Source organism: Anguilla rostrata, chromosome 1, assembly GCF_018555375.3.
Source record: "Anguilla rostrata isolate EN2019 chromosome 1, ASM1855537v3, whole genome shotgun sequence".
NCBI lineage: Eukaryota > Metazoa > Chordata > Actinopteri > Anguilliformes > Anguillidae > Anguilla > Anguilla rostrata.
This window is the reverse complement of record NC_057933.1, coordinates 72,906,117-72,927,736: the sequence shown is the minus strand read 5'-3', so window position 1 is coordinate 72,927,736 and position 21,620 is coordinate 72,906,117. Positions and strand designations below refer to the sequence as shown.

Genomic DNA, 21,620 nt, shown 5'->3' with positions numbered 1-21,620 from the left:
GGAGGAGTGAGTGCAGGCCACATACGGGCCTCTCCGCTTTCCATCCCCACACACCTTCACACAAAACAGCAACACCTCAACAACCCGCCCGCTCGCTCGCTCTCACCTGACACGGGCAGGCAGGACTCGTTCTGCACGCACCAGCCGAAATCTCCGGGGGCTCGGGGGAGCGAGCGGGGCACCCCGCTGAACACCAGACAGGACTGGCAGTCCGACAGGAACCTGGCCAGGCCCAGACACCCGGTGCTGCCGCACTGCGGAGAGAGCGGGAACTGCGGTCAGAGCACAGACGAGCGCCTTGTGCGCGACGAGCGCTAGGCTAACCGCGGGGCAGGATGTCTTACGGGATTGGCCGGCTGGTATTCCCGGCACCGCCCCTCACACCAGCTGCACTCCGGGTTCTTCAGACACCAGCTCTCATCTGGAGCCTCTGCACACACTGCATCCTGTAACACAGTGCTACTGTTACACACATTACCCTGCATCCTGTAACACAGTGCTACTGTTACACACATTACCCTGCATCCTGTAACACAGTGCTACTGTTACACACATTACCCTGCATCCTGTAACACAGTGCTACTGTTACACACATTACCCTGCATCCTGTGACACAGTGCTACTGTTACACACATTACCCTGCATCCTGTGACACAGTGCTACTGTTACACACATTACCCTGCATCCTGTAACACAGTGCTACTGTTACACACATTACCCTGCATCCCGCATCCTGTAACACAGTACGACACACATGTACAGGGCTACCCTATACACCACACCACACGTCTCACCATTACTTCCTATTCCTTTCTCTTCCCTCCCCTCCTCCACCCCTCAGCCCAATTACTCACTCACCCTGTCTCCAGGGTCGCTGCTGACAAACAGCGGGACCTTGTAAGCAACCAGGTCTCCACGGGCAACGCCACTGTAACCCCCGGCAACAAGCAGCACGCGCCCCTCCATCGCAGCGGCAACGTGGGAATAGCGTCCTCTCACGGTTTCGCCTCCTAAAATGGAGGAAAAGGCAGCTGCACAGCACTGACCACACAGCACTGACCACATCGGCCGTGATCTACAGCAGTCATTCTCAGCCCGGTTCTTGGAGATCTACAGTCCGGGAGCTTTTCTTTATTCACCCCTAATTAGGAAGACCTGATTCTACTATCTAGCAGCTCAGCGAGACTTCTAGCCGTCGAATGAGGTGTGCTTTGGAGCGGGGTTGGAGAGAAAACCTAAAGGACGGTGGATTTCCAGGACCAGGGCTGGGAACCACTGATCAACAGCATCACAAAGTTCAGCCCATTCAGTGGCATTCAGGCAGCACCGGCACTGCAGCAAACCGCTCCAATAAGCATTTTCTTATTGTTAACCATTAATCATCAGTCCTGCCCACAAGTGGACTCACAACCAGTAATGGCATATTAAGGTTTGTGTAAAGGCGGCACTGTTGAACCCATGAAGGTGCATTATCACAAATATGTGATTAGAATGTTCTGAACTGTTGTAATGCTAGATGTAACAATCACTACTGGTAATCAAACACGATGGAGTTCTAGGACGCTGGCTTTTGAATTCTGAAATAACATTTTAAAAAGTAATTTTAAAAAAGTACTGGTCAAAGGGTTTATTCTCCTGTTCTGATGTACAGGGGCCCGGTGCTGTAACTCACTGTGTAAAAGACTCTCCCCTGCAGAGACCCACTGGTGACAGCCCAGGTGATAGAAGAAGATCTCTTCATCGTAACACTTCTCCTCCTGGTAGTGGATGTGAACATTCCCACCTGTCAGCGAGATGTGGAGAGATGTGTAGGGAGGTGAAAGGACAACGAAGAAGAGAAGGGAAAAGAAGAACAAAAAGGCAGACGGGCTACTTTAGTGTGAGCAGAAACGCAATACAGCTCAGCCCGGCCATGTTATCTGCAGTTCCTACTAACAACATCTCAGCACAGCTCCACCCACTATACACATATACACGCCCTCACACTTCCATGACACATACTTCCAGGGTTGTGAGGCACACCCCTAGAACTGCAAGACATGCCCCCAGGACTATGAGACACGCCCCCAGGACAGAGAGACACACCCCCAGGACCATTAGACACACCCCCAGGACCATTAGATACACCCCCAGGACACCATTAGACACACCCTCAGGACCATTAGACACACGGCCAGGACTGTGACACACGCCACAAGCACCCCCAGGCCATACTCACCGTACACCACCATGTAGTTCCCGATGATGGTGGCCGAGTGGAAGGCCCGTTCTCTGGGCCCGCTGGTTGGGAACCGGGACCGGAAGGAGGTCCAGAAGCGGCGGTCCACGTGGAACGCGTCGGTGGCGTTCACGCGCACGCTGAACCTGGGAAGAGGCAGCCGGTCACCAAAGGGTCTGCTGTGACGGGCACAGAAGGCCGGTCCTGCACACTGCAACACCACCACCGCTCACCCAGGAGCGTTTCTCCATGAAAAAGGAGAGCACATCAAATCCACTACATCTGCACGTCGCTTCTTACAGAAAACAGCCCCTCCAAGCCTCACCTGGCGGTGGTGGGGCGGTGCCCCCCGTAGACCAGCAGCATTCGGGACGGGGCGTGAAAGACCATGGAGTGTCCCGCCGTAGCGGGCGGCTTCCCCCCCGAGGGCCGGACCGTCTCCCACACGCGACCGCTCAAGTTGAAGCGACTCAGCGACGAGGAGAACATGTCCTCTTCTGTCCGTCCTGCAGGAGACAGGCACGGGGACAGGGGCTGATCACTCTCTTCACCCATTTAATATTTAAGAATTTTTATACAATATTTTCTGGAAAGCCTGAATGCCAAACGTGCCACACACCCCCAAAGACATATACGTAGTTATCCACAACGGCCGCTGCGTGATTGGCCAGTTTTGGAGCTCCCGGCGAGTCCCACTGGCCGAGCTGCTGCCAGTCGTCCTCCAGGGGGCGATACATCCAGACGTCGCTGGCCAGGGAACCGTTGGTGAGCTCTCCCCCAAAGATGACCATGTTCCCCTGCCATTCCACAGCTGTGTGAGAGTGACGAGCCGCCTGAGGGAGGGTGGGGTCGGGGGGGAGGGGGAAGGGGAGGGGGAGAGGGAGAGAGGGAGAGAGAGAGAGAGAGAACAGAGGGGGGTGGTCTCATTCAAGCCCAGGCAGCAGCATGGTAATGTAAAGAAACCGCCGGGGGGTACAGGTGGATGTGATGCCCAAAAAAAGCACTGAGAGTACTCACTGGACAGTATGCATGCGACCTTCTCTCCCACTTGTTGTTTGTGAAGTTGTATTTCACCAGGTCCCCGAGAGCTTTATTCAGATCAAATCCTGAGGCACAAAAACGTGTGCACCAGTAGATTATTGGTAAAGATCTGTGATTTACACTCAGTCAGAGCATCCTGGTTTTTCCAGGAAAAACGTGTCAGAACAATGAAGACAAAGATCTAGGATGAAGGTACTACCCCATTAAATGGTCCTTTACCAGAAGTAACATCAACTCGGTCAGTCGAGCATGCTCACACACATGCACAAAATCAGCTGGAGTCATTGGAGCATTACACCCTGTCACAACAGTGAACACATGTCCAAACAAACTAGCCTGGTGAGATCATATGAGGAAACCAGCCTCACCTCCAAAGATGTACATGGCGCCAGTGGACGGCACGTACACTCCTGCGGCAGCGGTACGAGGGGCCATCTGGTCATCGCCCCCACTCACCTCCCACCACTGCCCCGCCCCACTGTCGTCACGGAGACCCAGCTGGCAGCTCTGCCCCACAAAGCCAGAGGTGCAGAGACAACGTTCCCCAGTCTGAAGACACAGCAACAGCATCAGCAGGGTGAATGACGCTTCACAGTAAACTAGCTGAACAGGCCTTATTGGATTCTGCTGAAATTACACTGCTTCCAATATCATTATTCTCCAGTTTGATTTGTTTCCTTTTCGAAAAAAAAAAACTAAAAATTTTAAAAAGGGCCCGATGATTGACATGGTAAAATAAGCATGCACAGCCAGCCCTTTTCGACTTTTGGAGTAAACCGACCACGTGTCCGTGGGCATTATGCCAAAACTGAACCACAAGGGAAACTAAATGAATGACAACTATAGCTACTCGGTTAATCGAACATCCAAGCGGGGGCTGAATTCAACCGCAAAAAAAACGAGGCACTCTGGGAACATGGCGCGCAAAGGCCAAACCCTCGAGTCTCTGAACGGCTTCTATCGCCGCCCGAGCCACACGAGCACCGGATTTCTCACCGTGTCACAGACGCCATGCAGGACGCAAGCCTGGGAGCACAGGGGGGTGGCGCAGCCACGGCCGCCCCAGCCTGGGTGACACAGGCAGCGGGCCAAGGCATGGTCGCACCGGCCGTGACCCCCACAGGCCCCGGGGCACACCGAGAAGGAGTAGGTGGCATTGAAGCCCAGAAGGTTGTAGTTGGCATCGCTGAAGAGGTGCAGCAGCATCTTGGGATGAGACAGGGATTACGTTTGGGAGGCAGGGAGCAGGGCCTTATGCTAGATTCACTAAACTTCATTTTCTACTACTCTATACTGCTGAAGATGAGAAAGGGAATGCTAGCACAAAATTCTATTTGTAGGGGTCTGTAATTTACCTACTGACAAACCGCACCACAAACTACATCTTCTAGGTCAAGACTGCACTATACATAGTACCGGTGCCTAGTGAAAACTTTACAAGGGTGAGTTATCTTGGCAGACGTTGGCACTGATTATATTAAAATAAAAGAGTACTAATCACTTAATGGTCATTTGCCGTTTAAAGATTCAAGACCCCCACTAGACCCCAACCCACTAAAACACTAGCCAGTACATCCTGTTGGTCAGTCTCTCAATTTGATATTTTTGGCACCAACACAGGCCCACGCCAGTACCGACGCCTGAAAGGTGAGATGCAATCAGACAGTTCAGTGAATTTTTTTTGGGCGCGCAGTATTTTGTAATTATCTTCCCTGGCCTGGCTTCTGTTGAGTCTTACAGACTGTGAATGTTTGCAGTGTTGGCATTTACCTTGCCAGACTTGGCCTCTATGGGCTGTGGCAGTGTGGTACCAGTCAGACTGGCCAGCAAGGGGCTGTCGTAGGAGTCTCCATCATACACAAACAGGTAATCATATGTGCACTCTGTCTCCATGAAGGTGAAGTTTAGGACAATACTGTAACTACTGCTTGGGGCTGAGAAAGAAAGGAAGAGATAATGATATTAGGTTAAAACACTAAAAGAGGCTAACCTTTATTTGAAACACCATCATATCTAGAATCCTGTCCCTCCCAAACACCCTCTTTTTGGCAGGGTGCCAACTAACTTTTTCAGGTGCCCTAAAAAACACATAGCCTGCAGCCACTTATAGCCACTCTGAGGTCACCCAGCTGCATCCATCCATTCCTGGGTGATGTTATGGTCAATTATGAGTCACCTTATTGCCCCACAACGAAAGGTAAAAATTTGATTCTGGACACTGGCAAGTCACTAGGCTGAGAAAAAGCACTTCAGCTAGACATATCCTCCAACATTGTCCAGTTCAGCACCTTTCTGTTCTTGGCTTCTCGTACTAAATCTACAGCTATAACCATCTTACGTAGACATAGATTAGAATGCAACATTGGTATACCTCTGTGATGGCCTACTGGAGACTACAGTCCACCCAACCTTTCACCTTCGAACAAAACCTCGTCCCGCGTTCTGAAATGTCTCACCCTTGATAAGCCACTCGCAATTCCCATTCACAGAGTAGTTGCCCATTCCGTCGGTGACATGTCCAGGGGGCCCCCTCAGGACCTGCCTGTGGCCTTTACAGTCCCCTGCCCAGCTCTGAGGCACCCAGGCTAACAACAGTGGCATCAGTAGGGCAGGTAGGAAGGCCGCCATCTCTTTCCTCTGCCAGAGAAGGAGGGAGAGAGAGATGTGAAGGAGTCACACACTCTGTCTCCGTCTCACGAGCTTGGAACCTTTCTGAGAATTGAAAATACGACAAATTTCAACAAATTATGAACCAAATACATTCCAGATGAGACGAAGGAGAACTATTTTCACTTTGATTATCATGTGAAACAATGCAACGAAAATTAGTGGTGGTCGTTGGTTATAGTTTTTCATTCAGATATTTAAAAAGCAATAATCACGAGACAATGATGATGTCAATTTCCCGAAATATATCGATGCAGTTAGCTGGACAATCTTATAAATGTAGATAGTGAATTCAGATACATTAGATAAACACTGACGTTAAGACAGTTAGTAAATCTTACAGATACACGTAAAATACACATCTCATGTTACTAAGCTAATGTTATTAATCCTATAATTATTCAATGTGATTAGCTACATAGACAATTTCGGATATGATTAGTTGGCTATACGCATGGTTCTTCAACAATAAGTTTTTTTTTTTTTTTTAAAGCATAAAGCCAAGGCCATTTATTCAGCTACATCTGAGCAGTGAACGTTATCAAACCTCGGTAGGTAGCCAGCCGGCCAACTGATCCAATATTTTTACGAGTCTTTCGCAGGTTATTAAATAATAGGAGACTGGTAATCGTCAGCAAAAAAATGTTGACATCGCTGTAGAATTTAGAATCAATGTAGACTTAGCAAGCGACCTAACGTTGGATAACGTAAAGTTGATGCTGCTGAATAGGATTGTTGAATTGCAAATCCTGGTCGAGTAACCGTTAGCTTAGCTGGCTGTTCCCGTTAGACTACATTTAAAAGTACAAGATAACCGTTGCCACCCACGTAACCCATGCTCCCTTCGATTAAATTAACCACAAATTTAACAAGAAGTAAATCACGTCTGACCCTAACGTTATCCTCTGAAAACCTTAGGTCGGACAACATAGCTAGTCATTGAAAATAAATAGGTAGTCAAACGTTTACATAGGTCTATACTTAACGCTAGCATACAGACCAGATACATCAAATAGCTAATATTTAATTATGCTGTGATACTCACTATTTTCCGTGTCTTCATAGCCCACGTCTTTAACCAAGCAGTGGCATATCAATCCCGCTTTCCAGACATGAACAATCCAGACCGTTTTACAAAGCTTCAGTGGACCCCAGAGCCTGTATCCGCGATATACTGAACCGTTAATTTGTACTCCAGCTCGAGGAGTTTCCGCGGCCTGCACGATCTTGTTGACGAATTAGCTAGCTGGCTAGCGTTAGCTGCCACCTAGATAGTTCCATATAAAGTCAATTAAATTGATAATTGCATGATATTAATTTGAAACTCGGGTCGAATACATGGCATGGCGTGTGCATGTCAACTGGTATCACGACTATATTGTAATCTTAGTATGTTTTCTAATCTTTAATGTTTCCAGACCAGCTGTTCTTCCATTTGAGGGTATGACTATCCATCAACATTACAGAGCTAGCTATGTCCAAATTTACGGTCCTTGTTGTGTTACCCTTGTTGCTGGTTACCAACACAAAGCGGAGGCGTGAACAGGCAAACCTCAGAACACGGCAAAAACGACATTGCCTCCTATCTAAGCCCACCAGTACAGCAGTAAGAAATCCAACTATGTATATCGTATTCTTCTTCGGTGGGATTCATGGCAGCTATTGTGTAAGTAAGGTGCCACCTACTGTGCTGGAGTGGGGATCAGATCAGGCCATTGTCCCCAAGAGGACTCATTGGGTCTCAATCACGAAACGTGTGCGATCCAACAGTTCTGTGGTACGAACACATTTGCTCATGAACTGCGTGTGATAACGACCAGACAGAAAGTCCAGAAGAAAGCAGCAGTCCAACGGAATCCCCACGTGGCATCCTTCATTAATGAATATTTTGACTTTGATTGGCAAAAGTATTAAGCCCCGCCTCCCACACCATATACCAAAACCTTATTGCCGTTTTGTTGTTGTTTTTAATCCATAAATCGGTTATTGCCACATTAACTGAGCTTTTCATTTATTTCATGCAAGATAATCTTATTTGAAATGAAATGGCCTGGTGTCAATTAGATAAATACCTCATTTTGCAATGTTTCAGATATAACAATGCACATAACTTTATTCACAGATCACTACATTGTCCTCATGTCATTTTGCAAAACTTATTACAGTGGGCTACTTGGAAGTGTTGATGTACAGTAATTTACAGTAATCGTAGTAAAAATCCAGCAGTTAACTGTAGAGGTAGTGATCTGCTGCCTAAACTGCTCTGCTACAGGTGAATTTGTCTTTAGTGCAGTGGCTAATGCAGCCACCTCTCACCCCGGAGTTTGAACATTGTTAGGTCCTTGGTCATTACATTGATTTCACAGTAAAGTTTTGTGTTTTGCAATTGCAATTCCAGTGTTATACAGTGTTTGTAGTAAAGTAATGGTTACTGTATTTCACATTAAAGTAATAACAATAATTTAACACTGTAAATGTTACACTGGTTTAACATAGTAAACCAGCTGCCAGTAAGTTACTCAATTTTCACAGAAACTTACTGGCAACCAGTTTCCTCAGGAAAAAGATCAGGAGCATGTGTTGTATTATGTTCCATCCTTAGAACAAAGCATTTACGGTGGAACATATAGGTTAAAACCAGGAGATCATTCCAGCCATTAAACAAGTTCAATGAAACCGGCTGCATAAGCTAAGACATATTGAGACATATCTTTTTCATGAGATAACTTTGTTTCCTGTATTGTTGTTGTTACTATTACAATTTAGTACTATTTATAATTTAGTGAGTGCCTTTTGGATTGTGTATATCTTTGATTTGCTTTTCTGAAAATAATGGCGTCTTATAAGCCTATGCGGGATGGGCACTTTTATGATGGGAGACATAAAAAAATAAAAATCAATCAATTAATCAGACACATAGGTTTGGATTCAGTAAATTTTCCTTTATCATGAATTACAAATAAATGAAAGTTTGATATTTTTTAATGGATTGTGCTGTTTTTAACGGGTTATTGTTTACACAATAAACCTTTTAATTGTTTGAATGTCCGTAGATGATCTATAGGCTTAGCTATCATTAATTTAAAAACACAGTGTTTGCAAGATAACTACAGTAGCCCAGTTAAAAAGTAGTTAACTGTAGAAACATCATAGCGGTCAATTTGACCGTTTTCACTTTCAGGAAATCGATAAACCTGTCACCATAAAGTCCATAGGGCTCCCCCTTTGTGACTTTTCCTAAACATACGTCTTGAACATTCTCAACAAATGGGGAGAATTACAGATTGTGGGGCAGGACAGAATTCAAACAGAAAGATCCACAGCAAACCAAATTCTAACAAGAAACAAGCGCAGAGGAACTAAGTCCAGTTCTGTTGGTACAGTTTGCTCTACATTAAATTGTTATAGTCTAACAGAAGTGGGCATTCAGACAGGACAGATGAATGACAGCAATAAATCAATCTCATTCCGAATGACAGTTGGGTTGGGATGTATATTTTCTTTACTGTAGTGGCAGGAGGTCATTTGCCAGACGTCTATGATGGCCACATTAATCCCTTGGAAGGTGGCCCTCAATATTCTGTCCAACTGTAAGGCAAGCCAGTCACTGCCAAATACATTCTGCCAAAAGAGGAGAGAGGTATTAATCAAGTGCTACTCACAACTTCACTGAATACAGCACACATTTTAAGCGCAGCATAAATTAACAGAAAATTACCCTACAGGTGAGGTACAACAGAGTTAACATAGGTAGAGAAAAAATAATGGAAATGCAAATTTAGTGAAAAATGTACCTTACCAAGGAACCTTCAAAAGGACTAACTCTGTCGTAGGGCACAGGGCATTCTTATGTCTTTGTTCCGCTGGTAAGGTACAATTTTCATTCTGAGAATCCATATTGAGGAGAGCACATTACTTTTCTCCTATTTTGGTGTGGTGGTTGAAGCATGGTAGAGTTACTTTCTGTTTGGCAAACACATTTGGACAGAATGACACAGAATAGTGTGCCAGCATGTGGAATTTTGAAACTTAAAGGCGTACTACGCAGGATTTTTTATTTGAAAATATTATTAAATAACTATGCTAAAGCATATCTATGATGAACTGGCAATCTCAATCTTTCCATGCTTTAGCCAAATTCTTGCACTTTTTAACCTTTATTTGTTATTCTAAAATGTGTTTGGGATGTTTCTGGGCATGGCGCTGTTTTCTCTGTGGGGACGGGTGAGTATGGCTACAGAGCCTGTGGTTTGGGATCAGATTCCAACAAAGTGTTTTTATTGCTAGCCAGCTGCTGCAATGGCAAATGCAAAGAAGCCCAGATACAACAAAGAAAAAAGACAAGCGACAGGACTAATAAATAAAAAATTAGAGACAGCCCTGGAATCACTTTTCTTCGGTGGCGTCAAGCTGAAGTTCGCCACGGGGATGAAAAGCGACACAGAGCTGGCCTGTTTACTAACACCGTATCAATACTAGGCTTGATACAGTGTTATATTATCTAGTCTGTAGGTAATCAGAACACTAATTTAGTCAGGAAAATGGCAAGCATTGTTGGGCTGAATTGCCTGTTCTCGTTATTATGTTATGTTTTCTGTTGGACCTGTAAGTAACGTTACTTTTAGCTAGTTACCTTACATTGCTAGGTGCTCGAGGTTGGGTAGCTTTTGTACCAAATTCTGTTCTTCCACCAAGATATCTTCCCCGCTATGGGAACTGCCATTACTGTTTATCGTTGCAACTTAGCTAGCTCGGTAATTCATCTGCATTTATTTCACTCAGGGGAAATGATTTTGATGCAGCGTGCATACGATCTAGCTAACATTACGTGTAGCCAACATCATTAACAAAGCCAACAAAGTTGCTAACAACTTTGAAAAGGCTACAGATAACTTCATTAAAAAGTCATTCACTTTACAAGTATATTAGCTAGCTATGGTGGACCTATGTCCTGCTAATGTTACTTATTCCACACGAGATTCCGTGTTTACTAAATGTCCAGGGTGGTATTTCAGGAAGCAGGATTACTGAGTTAGCTGGATAACTATGTGGAGTAAATCCCAGAACAGCTCTTTTTCAGTCCATATTCCAGATTTTGGAGAGTTTCGAGTTTTATTCAGTGCAGTTTATCCAGCTATCTCAGTCATCCTGCTTCATGAAACAGGGCTTAGAATAGCTAAACGAGGAAAGACACAAACTGCCTGCACCGAACACTACGGACTAGCTACCGTACAATATTCACACGCACTAAGGGTGCTCTCAGTCTAAAGATTTTTTATAGCACTACCTAATTATTGTTACTATCTATATGGAATCACTGATGTTGCTAAAAATGTTAGTTTCAATATTTCTGACCACCTCTTCCCTTGACATTTTGCTGGCAGCACTCGTGTGTCCTCAACGGAGGTGTGGCTGGGGTTTACAAACACAGAGTCTACAAGACCTGCAACTCCCATGACGCAAACTCAAGTATTTTTCCAGAATGCCATATGAATGCTCAATTAGTTTTGGATCTTTATACTGAGGGGGTCATGACGTTTCATAATATCACTACCTGTAGTTACTCACAACTGATTGGCTATAGTAATGATAAAGGCATATAGATAGACCCTAAACAAATCATAGTGAAGATACAGCAGTGGTGGTTGGTGAGCTGAAAATAGACAGGGTGGAAAATTTCACTTGAAACAGATCAATGATCTCAGCCTGTTTTCTATAATTTTCCTTGATTAACAATACAACAATTTATTCACAAAATCTCAATACTGTCAGATATAGGCAGTTCTCCTCATTTAGTCTGTTTAGTTTAGTTTTATACGCCGCTCGGTCGAGAAGATTGCTGTAATGCCTTTCTTTGATCAATGATTGAAGCCTTCAAACCTTGAACCTAAGTGAAACCACATCATGTTATATTCGTAGATTATTATCCCATTAGTGTTCAACCACAAGCTGAAGAAAAATGTATGTAACCGATGGTCGGCATGGCTGCTTGTTAAGACTCACAACGCAGCGTCTTATATTTAAATTTCCAATTGATTATTCAGATCATCGGCACACTTGCTAATAAAAATAAATGAACGAAAACGGGTTGAGACCAATTACAAAAAGGGAAGCTTTCCACGCCACCTCTTTCCAGCTCACCAACCACCACTGGGCTACAGTAGAGCCAACAGACTCCAATTATTATTGCTCAATACCGTGGAGCCGGTGTTGGCAGACTTGATGACGACAATCGTGTCAGGCGCGCGCTTCAGCAGTGCAATAACAGCTTGGCGAATCCTTGCCACCCTGCGGGTGTAAAATTCCAGCGGGAAAGTTGTGAAGTGCGCCCAGATGGTGAAGACGATGACCTTGCGCGGACCACCTGCTATACTGTCAATCTCATTGCTGATGTAGTGCAAATTTGCCATTGGGGATGTTCGAGAACGCAATGGTGTGCCATGGGCCCTCCAGTGCAAGAGTATGTTATTTGTCACATCCACTGCCAAGAGAGGGCCTGCCTGTTCAGTAGATTGGAGATTCATATATCTCATGCCTGTGGACAGGGAAAGAGAGGGTATCAGACAACTTTGTGGTAATAACATCACATTTCCCTACATTTGGCAAGTGCTTCCTCTTTCCGTAGGATATTTTTTTACTTTTTCATATAATTTGGATATTTCAGTACATTTCATTCATCTGAGTCTTTCAGTAGGTTCAGCACATTCAGTTCATATTGTTAATTTCAGTGTTTCAGTAGGATTAGCACAATCAGCTCCTTCCTTCATTTTAGTCATTATGGAGGTTCAGCACAATGAGTTCATTTAAGTCTTTTGTAGACTTCACTTTCAGTAGACAAACATAATTGAAGGAAACCAACACAAAAGACGGTCTGACACGCTTGTGGTCCAGCACAGTAGTACACAAGCAACTTTGCGTCATTGATTTAATGATATAAATAGTATTTGCCTACAGTACAAATGGGAAAAATCCACTTGGATAATTTAGCGGTTTGTCATATGTCGGTATTAGTAATGAGAGTCATGCAGTGGCTGAAGAGAGAACCCAACCTGGTCGTGCAAGTTCATAAAATTAAAATACCTGGGCATGTTGTCATGTAATTGACTAATGTAGGGTTACAGCTTGCTAACTTCAGCTCAGTTTAGCCTAGAATGAATGAAAATAGTGCTCCTTCATGCTCTTTGCTAACTGAAGTATAGCTAGCTAGCCAACACTGGCATACTGCTAAACTAGTAGCAACCTAGCTATTCTTTGAATGTTTACAACAGTATACGAGCTAGCAAACATCTGTGCTGTTAACTTGAAATTAAAACATTAAAAATTAAAAATACTGAACAATAGCTAGCCAGTGACATTAAGTATAATTAAAAATTAGTTCAGCTACAGTAAACCAGCTTGCTGCTAGCAGTTTCAGTGCCCCTCACAACGTTGAGGTTAGCTACCTAGCTGGCAAACAGTGCAGCTGTGGGACCTGGGGTTCCCCAGGAACAGCTGTCAACAGGAGGAAACTCCTTCAAAATCTAAGTCAGATCGGGGAGTCACAAACATGCATTCATTCAATTCATTAGAAACCACCGATACATTTCTTCCATCAATTTCTCATTATATTATATATCTGGTCGGGACCACAAACTGAACATGTATAAATACATTTGTTAACTAAGCAGCAGTGTTAACCAACACACATTATTATCCTACAAAGAATAAGAGAGGAGGATATCTTACTTGGCACAGAGTTTCCCAGAAAATGGTACCACTGTCTCATGGTGGAGTCTCCCATCATGAAAAGCTCTCTGTCCTTCAGACACTGTGTTATTTTGGGAGCATCAAAATGGCCTGCATTACAGACGAGGGAGGTCCACACATCCCTCATGTAGAACCCAGCTGGAACTGGTATTTGAAGCCCAGATCTGCATTTCTCTGTTGCACCTGAAACAGATACATGGAAGAGTACACCTCAAAGTCTATGTTTGCACAGCAATAGTTCAATTCAATTGAAATGGCTATTTTCAAATATAAATTGAATTAGGCAATGCAACTATGCACCACATCTGCAGGACTAAAACCTAGGGGCTCGCTCACATGCAAGATAAACTTGCAAACAAAGAAATATCAAAAGATGAATCTATGAGAAAGCATACAGACCAACAGTTGTATTGGAGGGAAGGATTATAATTCTGCTGTCGTTCCCTTTGATCCACTGATTAGTATATTTCCTGTGGAAGGGAAGGGAAGTCTACATATAATTTATATCTGGAAATGGCATAGAACATATAAGAGTGAAAATTCACAATTGTACAGAGAAACATTTACAGTATTTACAAGTATTCACCAAAATTCTACCTTCTTGTTTTAACTATTTAATATTGTACCCCCACCCTCAAACCCCCAATTTTTCTCACGTGGCCAGGAATTTTGCTTCTTCAGGTCGGAGGATGTTCCTGTAGCCTCCCATCTGATGGTAGACCAGAGCATCACAAGACAGAGATTTGGGCTTCTTGCACAGCCACACCTCCCCTGTTCCTGGGTCCGGATACTCACAGCAGCAGTTGCCCGTCTGCATGCGTTCCAGACCAGCCCCATCCCACTTTGGATTGCACTCCCTCGTTTCTCTAAAGTTTTTCCCATTGAGATCGATCCCCATGAATACGCCTCTGAAATAGACGCGGTCTGAGTGATATTTCCGGCTGTGTTTCAGGACCTGCACAGCCTCGCTGGAGTGGAACAGACGTACAGCTACCCAAGCCTCCCCAGGCCATGGCAGTAGGAAGCGTACTGAGTAGGACCCGTTCTGGTGGTCTGTCACCTCCCCAAATACGCTAGCCTGGACCACACGCACACACACAACAAAAAAAACATCAGAAAATTCAAGATATATGTAAATATAGAGAAATATCTTTAAAAGAAATTCCTTAGAAGACAACGCAACAAAAATGCAGAACATTCAGTGAAAGTGCTTGCCTTGTGTATATGAAATGTTTTCATAGTAAATTATGCAACAGGGCCATTATAACAACCGGGTACAATGCACCTCATTATTACACCGATATCGCATCAAACAAAAGGACGTTAGTTTGTTCGATTTCAACGCTAAGTTAACGGAATGTTTTGGTTCGCTTCTTCTCGATTTTGCCGCGAAACGAAATTGACGAAGAAGAAAAAACCGGAAACCATACTACTATGTGGACTTGCGCTAAAAAAAATAGGTCTTTCTTTCTAACGTTAGACATTTAAAATGAAATAACTAATCGAAAAATTAATTGCGACACATTCATTAGAAGGACAATATCAGTCATGAGAAGCAGAAGTGTTATAAAGTGCAATTCCCCTTTAATGAAATACAGAATACCTTCAGTTTGGGGGAGTAAAGCTTGGCCTGGAAGAAGTCACCTCCATATGGTTTGGGGTTCTGGTGGAAATTCCTGGCCACCACTGTGACACACAGTTCTTCCCCTACCTGGTAGCTCTTCTGCAGCCCAGGAATGTAAAAATATGAGCTGGATGGATCCGTGCTTGCGGACAGATCTTCAATTTGTTTGTCTGGACCAGGCCAGTGAAGCATGTCTAGGACCTTGTGCCACTCTTGTGGGGCAATACCAATATCAGCCATGGGCTTGGTCGTGAGAGGGGTGAGAAGGGTCGTGAGCAGGTCATCAGAATTCACATGGTTCTGATGTGAGGCAGGAGCCTGGACCAATATGTTGGACTGCCTGTCATTCTTCATCCAAAACTGTATGCCCTATTATCACAATACAAGGATGGGTGAAAATGAAATTGTTATGTGGAAACAAGAAAATACAATGCCATACCAATTTATAGAAATATTCTGTGGACCCATTGAAAATGAATGTTTGTAATGAGGAGAACATGGAAAGCTTTGGTCCAGAAAAGGCCAGGATTCAATAAATAATAGTTAATCAAGGAAAATGAATGAAAACAGACTGAGACCAATAATTGTTTAAAAGTTTTCCACCCTGTGTATGTTCAGCTCCAAAATTTTCAAATGTTATAATTTATGTGAATTCATCTTTGTTTCCTGTTTTAATGTTAAACTGGATAATTAAATGATTCTTCCTATCAATAGCTATGGGAATTTTGTCTGGATAGTTAGTCGTGGCACTTTAGACCGTTGTTGATTCTTGAAATTCACTCATTGAATTTGCAGTCAGTTTTCTTAATTTCCTTCTTTGCTCACGTCTGTCTAGTTTTTGATCATAAATGGAATTGCACTAAAATGCAGTTTTATCAACAAATGAAGTCTGAGTGAATCTAGTACTTACCAGGAAAGACATCATCACCATCAGCACTGAAAACAAAAGCTTCAGCTGATCTGCTGCTCTGTGGACTAAAATTACACACAGTTTAAATGGGATTATCATTCTGTCCACCCCACCCCTCATAATTATGGCTGGGTGTTTGTCACAGAACTCGCAGGTGTCACAACATTATGTTTTATTTTTTATTCAAATGGAAACATGCAATGTGCTTTATATTTTTGGCTATGAATATAAACAATGTGTATAGTAATAAACTATGAGCTTGTCATCTACTGCAATATTGGCTTGTTTTCATTGTTTACAGGATTGTTTACCTTTCTATTTGCTGTACTGTAATGTTGTTCGTCCTACTATCTTGAACTCTGGTACTGTCATAATTAAAGTAGTACAAGGTGGAAATTATTCAAGAGATGTCATTGCCTAATGCTGATGAATGTAGCCCAATCACTGATCAATCGTGCTTTTTATGTCTGTATGTTTTTTAAAATTCTGAAATTCTCGGTAGGAGATGACAAATCCACTGAAAAATGAACATTTGCATCCTTAGAAAAGCGGTGAGTAGTAGCAATTAAAAGCGAACAGCGAAGCAACTTGAAAAACAGCAGTATTGTACAAAAAACAGCCACTGACGTGATGGTCGGTCTATCACAGCAGCCAAGAACTAATAAACAAAAGGGCAAAATGCAAAAATGAGGTTAAATCTTGATAAATTAGGCTTATGTATTATATTCTATATTCACACAGTCAATATAACTTTGTAAGTTACATGTTTATCATCATCATCAGTTCACCTTAATCAGCACCATAGCATCATTTGAAACATAATTTAAGAGAAAATTAAACATAGCTCTTTTTTTATTTATGTTAGCCTATTTATTTTTAATGTGATTACTCGTCATTAGCACCATCATCATTTAAAGTCAGAAATACTACAACTAATAACATTATATATATATTTTTTATAATATGGTGAAATCAGCATAATAGAATATCAATTTAAGAGCCACATATGCCAGCTTTATTACTAATTATTCATTTATTTGTCACGAGTCATCACCATGAACACATGACACATATGGCAGGTAACATTATTATTAGTAATATTAATTTATAAAAATAACAATATCATCAAAACAATAAAGGCGGTGACTCCAAGTAATTCTAGGTCATGGTTTAATAGTGCGTATTCTGATATATCGGTTCTGTGCAGGCAACTGCCAAATCAACCCTTTTCTGCATAGACGAGTCGGTCACAGCGGCATTCTCGTTCATGCGCGGGTGTGCTCGCAGTTACGCGCACTGCGACGTAAAACCATGCGGACCAAATTGGAATGAAATAAATCTTATATCTTCTTCTGTGGAACTCAGAAAAAAATCGGTGCCTGGAGAGTAATTAGTTCAGTGTGAAGAAATTTTAGAGCTAAAAAGTTCCGTCCAAAATCATTTAATTTGGCCAGGGTGAATTCGTAGATTTGAATGGGCTTCAATGGGTAAATTTGCTTTTTGGCACCAGAGGCACCAGAAAAAGCGTTACTATACTGCAATACCTCGAGTAACCACTGGAGTTTATTCGCTTCACGGAGGGATTTGCCATTCGAGAAGGGGTTAAGACATCACGATAGTAAGACAAGTAAGACATTCATAGTAGGAGGCTTTTGTAACTGGCGTAAAGCAACCACAAAGTTTAGCCAGCACGAGGCCCTGCATTCAGAATCGGTGAGAATGCTTGCTTCGCAAGCATTAATGCATTAATGCTCTACAAGCCTTATTTCATGTCGCACGGGTAGTGTGATTGAAATAAATAAAAGTGGCGGTTTTAATTTCAAGCCTTATTTCATGTCGCACGTAGCGTCATTGAAATAATTAAATACATACGTACATTTCGTGCCACATTTAATTATTTCTGCTCACATTTCATTATGTATTTATTTATTTCATGATGTATTTACTTATTTATGCTCACATTTCATGATGCATTTATTTATTTCATGATGTATTTATTTATTTAATTTTGTCCTAAATATTCCTCCATAAGGAATTGGCAATGCTGTGAGCTGAGTGACTTTAAAAATGACATCTAGCAGGAAAGGCAATTTCACATTAGGCTACTGATATTGCACCAGCTGACGTGCGCAGCGCAGACTGTTCTTAATGTATTGAAAATCCTGTGTTAATGGCATGTTTTAGGCTATTGGTGTTGTGAAATAGAGGTGTTTGTGTGCGTAACCGATATATAGGCCTATTAGAACTTTTTGATGTCTCAAACGATGTAGGTGCGTGCGTGTGTGTCATTTGATTGACCGTCTAGCCGTTTATATTACCGCGTGTCAGAACGCTAGTTCTGATGTGTAGCTTTCCCCTTTACCTCTCTACTTTCCCAATACAACTTTACCTCTCTCCTTTCCCAATACAACTCACTTGACTGTAAATTCCAACACATTTGAATTAATTTGCCGCCACCGCAACCAGAGCTCGAGAGGCGCTCACTCTCAGTTGCTCGCTTGCGACCACAACCAGAGCTCGAGAAGGAGAGACGCTCACTCTTCAAACTGTCACTTTCTCTTCGTATTCAAAAGGAGTTGTAACGTTACTGTTTTTCAGGTAAACTGGCACTTGAAGTAAATTGACATAAAATAGCTATTTTGTTAATTCTGTGACATTTAATAAAGTAGCTAATAAGGCATGACAGGGTGTGCCATTAATATACATTAGCACAGGTGAAGAGCCCAGATGCCGGCTCATTACTACTTAGCCAACTTTAGCTAGCTAGCTAGCATAAGGGGATCCATTACCAACCGATTTGAGGCGACAACGTCACGAAATTTTAATAAAAATGTAATTATAATTAAACTATCCCACGTAATGCTATAACAATGTAGTTTGTTTAACAGCTTAAAATGTCCTTGAAACTATTCCGTTCTTTAAATCTAACGACGTTTTGTCAGTTTAAAACTGTTGCTAATTTTGACGATAGCGCTGCAATCCCCCTCTCGATGTTCATATATTTCTGTTTCTCTGTTCCTTGTTCTCTCTTTTCTGTGCTGGAGTTATTTTAAGAGCTTGATGGCTTCAACATATCCAGCCTGATATTAAACTTGTCATTAACTTGAATCGTGTCTCTTCATTATACCCACAGACAAAATCAGGTAGCTACTATAGCCCATTTTTGGTGGTCAAGCATATTGTTTTTCATTTTTGTCTCCTCCTTATATTCCCATCAAATTTGATGTTTATTACATGTTCATTTGGTAAGTGAAATTTCAGATCGGTCATGGATAGTAAAATATTTGCTGTCTGAAATATCCGACCTAAATAAATAAAATGTCGTAGTTAACAGAGGCTAGTCTGTAGAGCGCAATGCCGACCTCTCGGCGACGTCTCGTCAATTAGCAAACGCTCTCCATACTACATCTTGTCGACGTAACTTCTATACATCGGGCCGACATCGGGAAGACGTATATGTGCTATCTGGGTATGTGTGCGTGCTTCATAAGTAGTAACTAGTGCCCGTTATAGCGTGCCACTGTGTGTGTGAGCGAGCGAGCGCGAGTGAGTGAGAGACTGAGAGAATGGAGGGAGAGAGAAATAGAGCTTATTTGTTTCCCTGTCAAATACTGTAGCCTGGATTATAGAGACAGCGCCTCAGCACCCTCACTCAAAATACCTTCCCGCGCGCCTGGTAGAGTGGCACCGGCATCAAAACTATTTCTTTCAATATTTGAGAAGCTGTCTTCATTGCAATACTTGCTCACATTGAGAAACGCTGTCTGTAGCTCTGAATACATGGAATGTTGGAATGTCGGTCATAATGGGAGGACCAAAGCAAGTTGATCAGCAGCTTACCTACGCTCTTCAATAAAAGCAGAAATAAACAGGGAGATGTATCCGGAAATAACTGAATAAATAAAGGTGAAGATATATGACAAATGCAGAAAAAACATACGGATATACATGAATAGCCTAAATATATATTCAAAAAAAAAAAAAATGTTTGCAAATAGAAATATATACGGAAATAAATTAGTAAATCAATTCCACATACATTTATATTTTTATATTGTATTAATTACATACATGTGGGCTATTTATATATTTTTAGATTGTTATTTTTAATTTATATTTCTACATTTATTTATTCTTTAATTAATTTGTTTTATCATTGTGACACTCTCGGTGTTCCATAGCCTAGTGTCACCATGTTGTGTTTTCCCATATAACAATATGTATGTTAACATACATGCATACATACATAGATACACGCACACATTATTTTAAACATTGCTATTTGTTCTTAATTTTTTATTACTTGACTTATTATTCCTGAGGGAATTGCAGATTTTTTTTTTTTTTTTTTTACTTTTTACTAATAGACTATTGATAGGCTGATAAACCTGACCATAATTTTAGCGACCACCTGTCTGCACAAACTTCAAAATAACATAAACGGAATTCAAAGGAAACCATGCGTAATGCGTGTACTTACTTCCCATTGCTTCAAGTCTCAATCGTCTTTGCTTCAAGTCTCAAAACTGATTTCCTTTTTCAGCAGTAAATTAAATAAGATTAAAATTTAAAAAAGGTCTACTCCCAGCAAATCACTTGTCTTATTTTCCTTTGTTACTGGAACGAAACTGCACAACCAATAATATTTTTCAGGTGTCTCGCCAATTAAAGGTTTTAACTGGGTGATATGAACACACTCAGTTGAATTTAGAGTAGCTTGTGGAATGTAGCCAAAGGCAGAAACGCCTTCGCGAGTTACACGTGTTTCGCAAGTGGAAATGAAAAACACAATTCAAACGTGTTTTACGCATCTCAAAATTGCAAATCCTGTTTTACTGAATGAACTAATACTTTTTATTTTTTTGCACAATTATTTAGTCATTTATTTCCTTATTTATTTTCATACATTTTTAGAATTTTCTCAATTAAATAACACCAGTCCCCAAAATTATAACGTGTCTGTATCCAATTTACATAGATAATACTAAGTAAAAATTATCAATATGCAGTATAAATGTGAATATTGCAAGTTATCAATGACTGACAATATTTTTTTTAAATCAATATTTTATTTCTTTGAGTTTGTGCCAAGAATACAATTTTCACTATAAAAAGTCAAATTATCATTAGCATTATTATTAATAATCTGTAAAATTACTTTGGAGAGCCTCTGAAACTAACACTAACAAAAAATTGGTTATTCACAAAAGTTCAAAATAAATGGTTACAGAAGAACCAGACATGCTTATCATTACTCAAGGATGAGAACAGTAAAGTAATCAAAGGGTTCATGCAATCTTAACAAGCTGTATTTGAATTCATTAATTTAAGCCATTACTAGCAATGTTTAAATGGTTTGAGCAATGGCACTTTTATTTATGTGTCTTTGACACTGTGGCCATAGATCCTGAATA

The 21,620-nt window shown here is 41.9% G+C and overlaps 2 protein-coding genes across 5 annotated transcripts in view; both read right to left on the bottom strand.

Annotated features, from left to right (window-relative positions):
* The window catches only part of megf8 (multiple EGF-like-domains 8), a 46,295-nt gene extending 38,540 nt beyond the window's left edge, over positions 1 to 7,755 (bottom strand). For 2 of the 4 annotated variants that reach the window (XM_064298872.1, XM_064298902.1), the window contains exons 1-13: positions 6,972 to 7,755; positions 5,716 to 5,896; positions 5,030 to 5,193; positions 4,256 to 4,465; positions 3,628 to 3,808; positions 3,236 to 3,324; positions 2,838 to 3,051; positions 2,544 to 2,724; positions 2,219 to 2,364; positions 1,673 to 1,783; positions 859 to 1,010; positions 345 to 446; positions 107 to 254 (exon numbers count right to left, since the gene is read on the bottom strand). In XM_064298872.1, coding sequence (XP_064154942.1) covers positions 107 to 254; positions 345 to 446; positions 859 to 1,010; positions 1,673 to 1,783; positions 2,219 to 2,364; positions 2,544 to 2,724; positions 2,838 to 3,051; positions 3,236 to 3,324; positions 3,628 to 3,808; positions 4,256 to 4,465; positions 5,030 to 5,193; positions 5,716 to 5,896; positions 6,972 to 6,989 — 1,897 coding nt within the window. In that variant the 5' untranslated portion in view covers positions 6,990 to 7,755. Of the gene's footprint in view, positions 1 to 106; positions 255 to 344; positions 447 to 858; positions 1,011 to 1,672; positions 1,784 to 2,218; positions 2,365 to 2,543; positions 2,725 to 2,837; positions 3,052 to 3,235; positions 3,325 to 3,627; positions 3,809 to 4,255; positions 4,466 to 5,029; positions 5,194 to 5,715; positions 5,972 to 6,967 lie in introns of all 4 variants that reach the window. The other 2 variants (XM_064298891.1, XM_064298881.1) reach the window with 2 other exon arrangements.
* A 1,092-nt stretch (positions 7,756 to 8,847) lies between these two features.
* LOC135234384 (NXPE family member 3-like) lies at positions 8,848 to 20,934 on the bottom strand. The gene is made up of 8 exons (XM_064298948.1): positions 20,687 to 20,934; positions 16,207 to 16,271; positions 15,276 to 15,665; positions 14,329 to 14,750; positions 14,072 to 14,142; positions 13,652 to 13,855; positions 12,124 to 12,461; positions 8,848 to 9,547 (listed from the first exon to the last, which is right to left on the bottom strand). Exons 1-8 carry the CDS (start codon positions 20,691 to 20,693, stop codon positions 9,353 to 9,355), a joined length of 1,692 nt encoding a protein of 563 aa, XP_064155018.1. The 5' UTR covers positions 20,694 to 20,934; the 3' UTR covers positions 8,848 to 9,352.
* Positions 20,935 to 21,620: the final 686 nt, after the last annotated feature.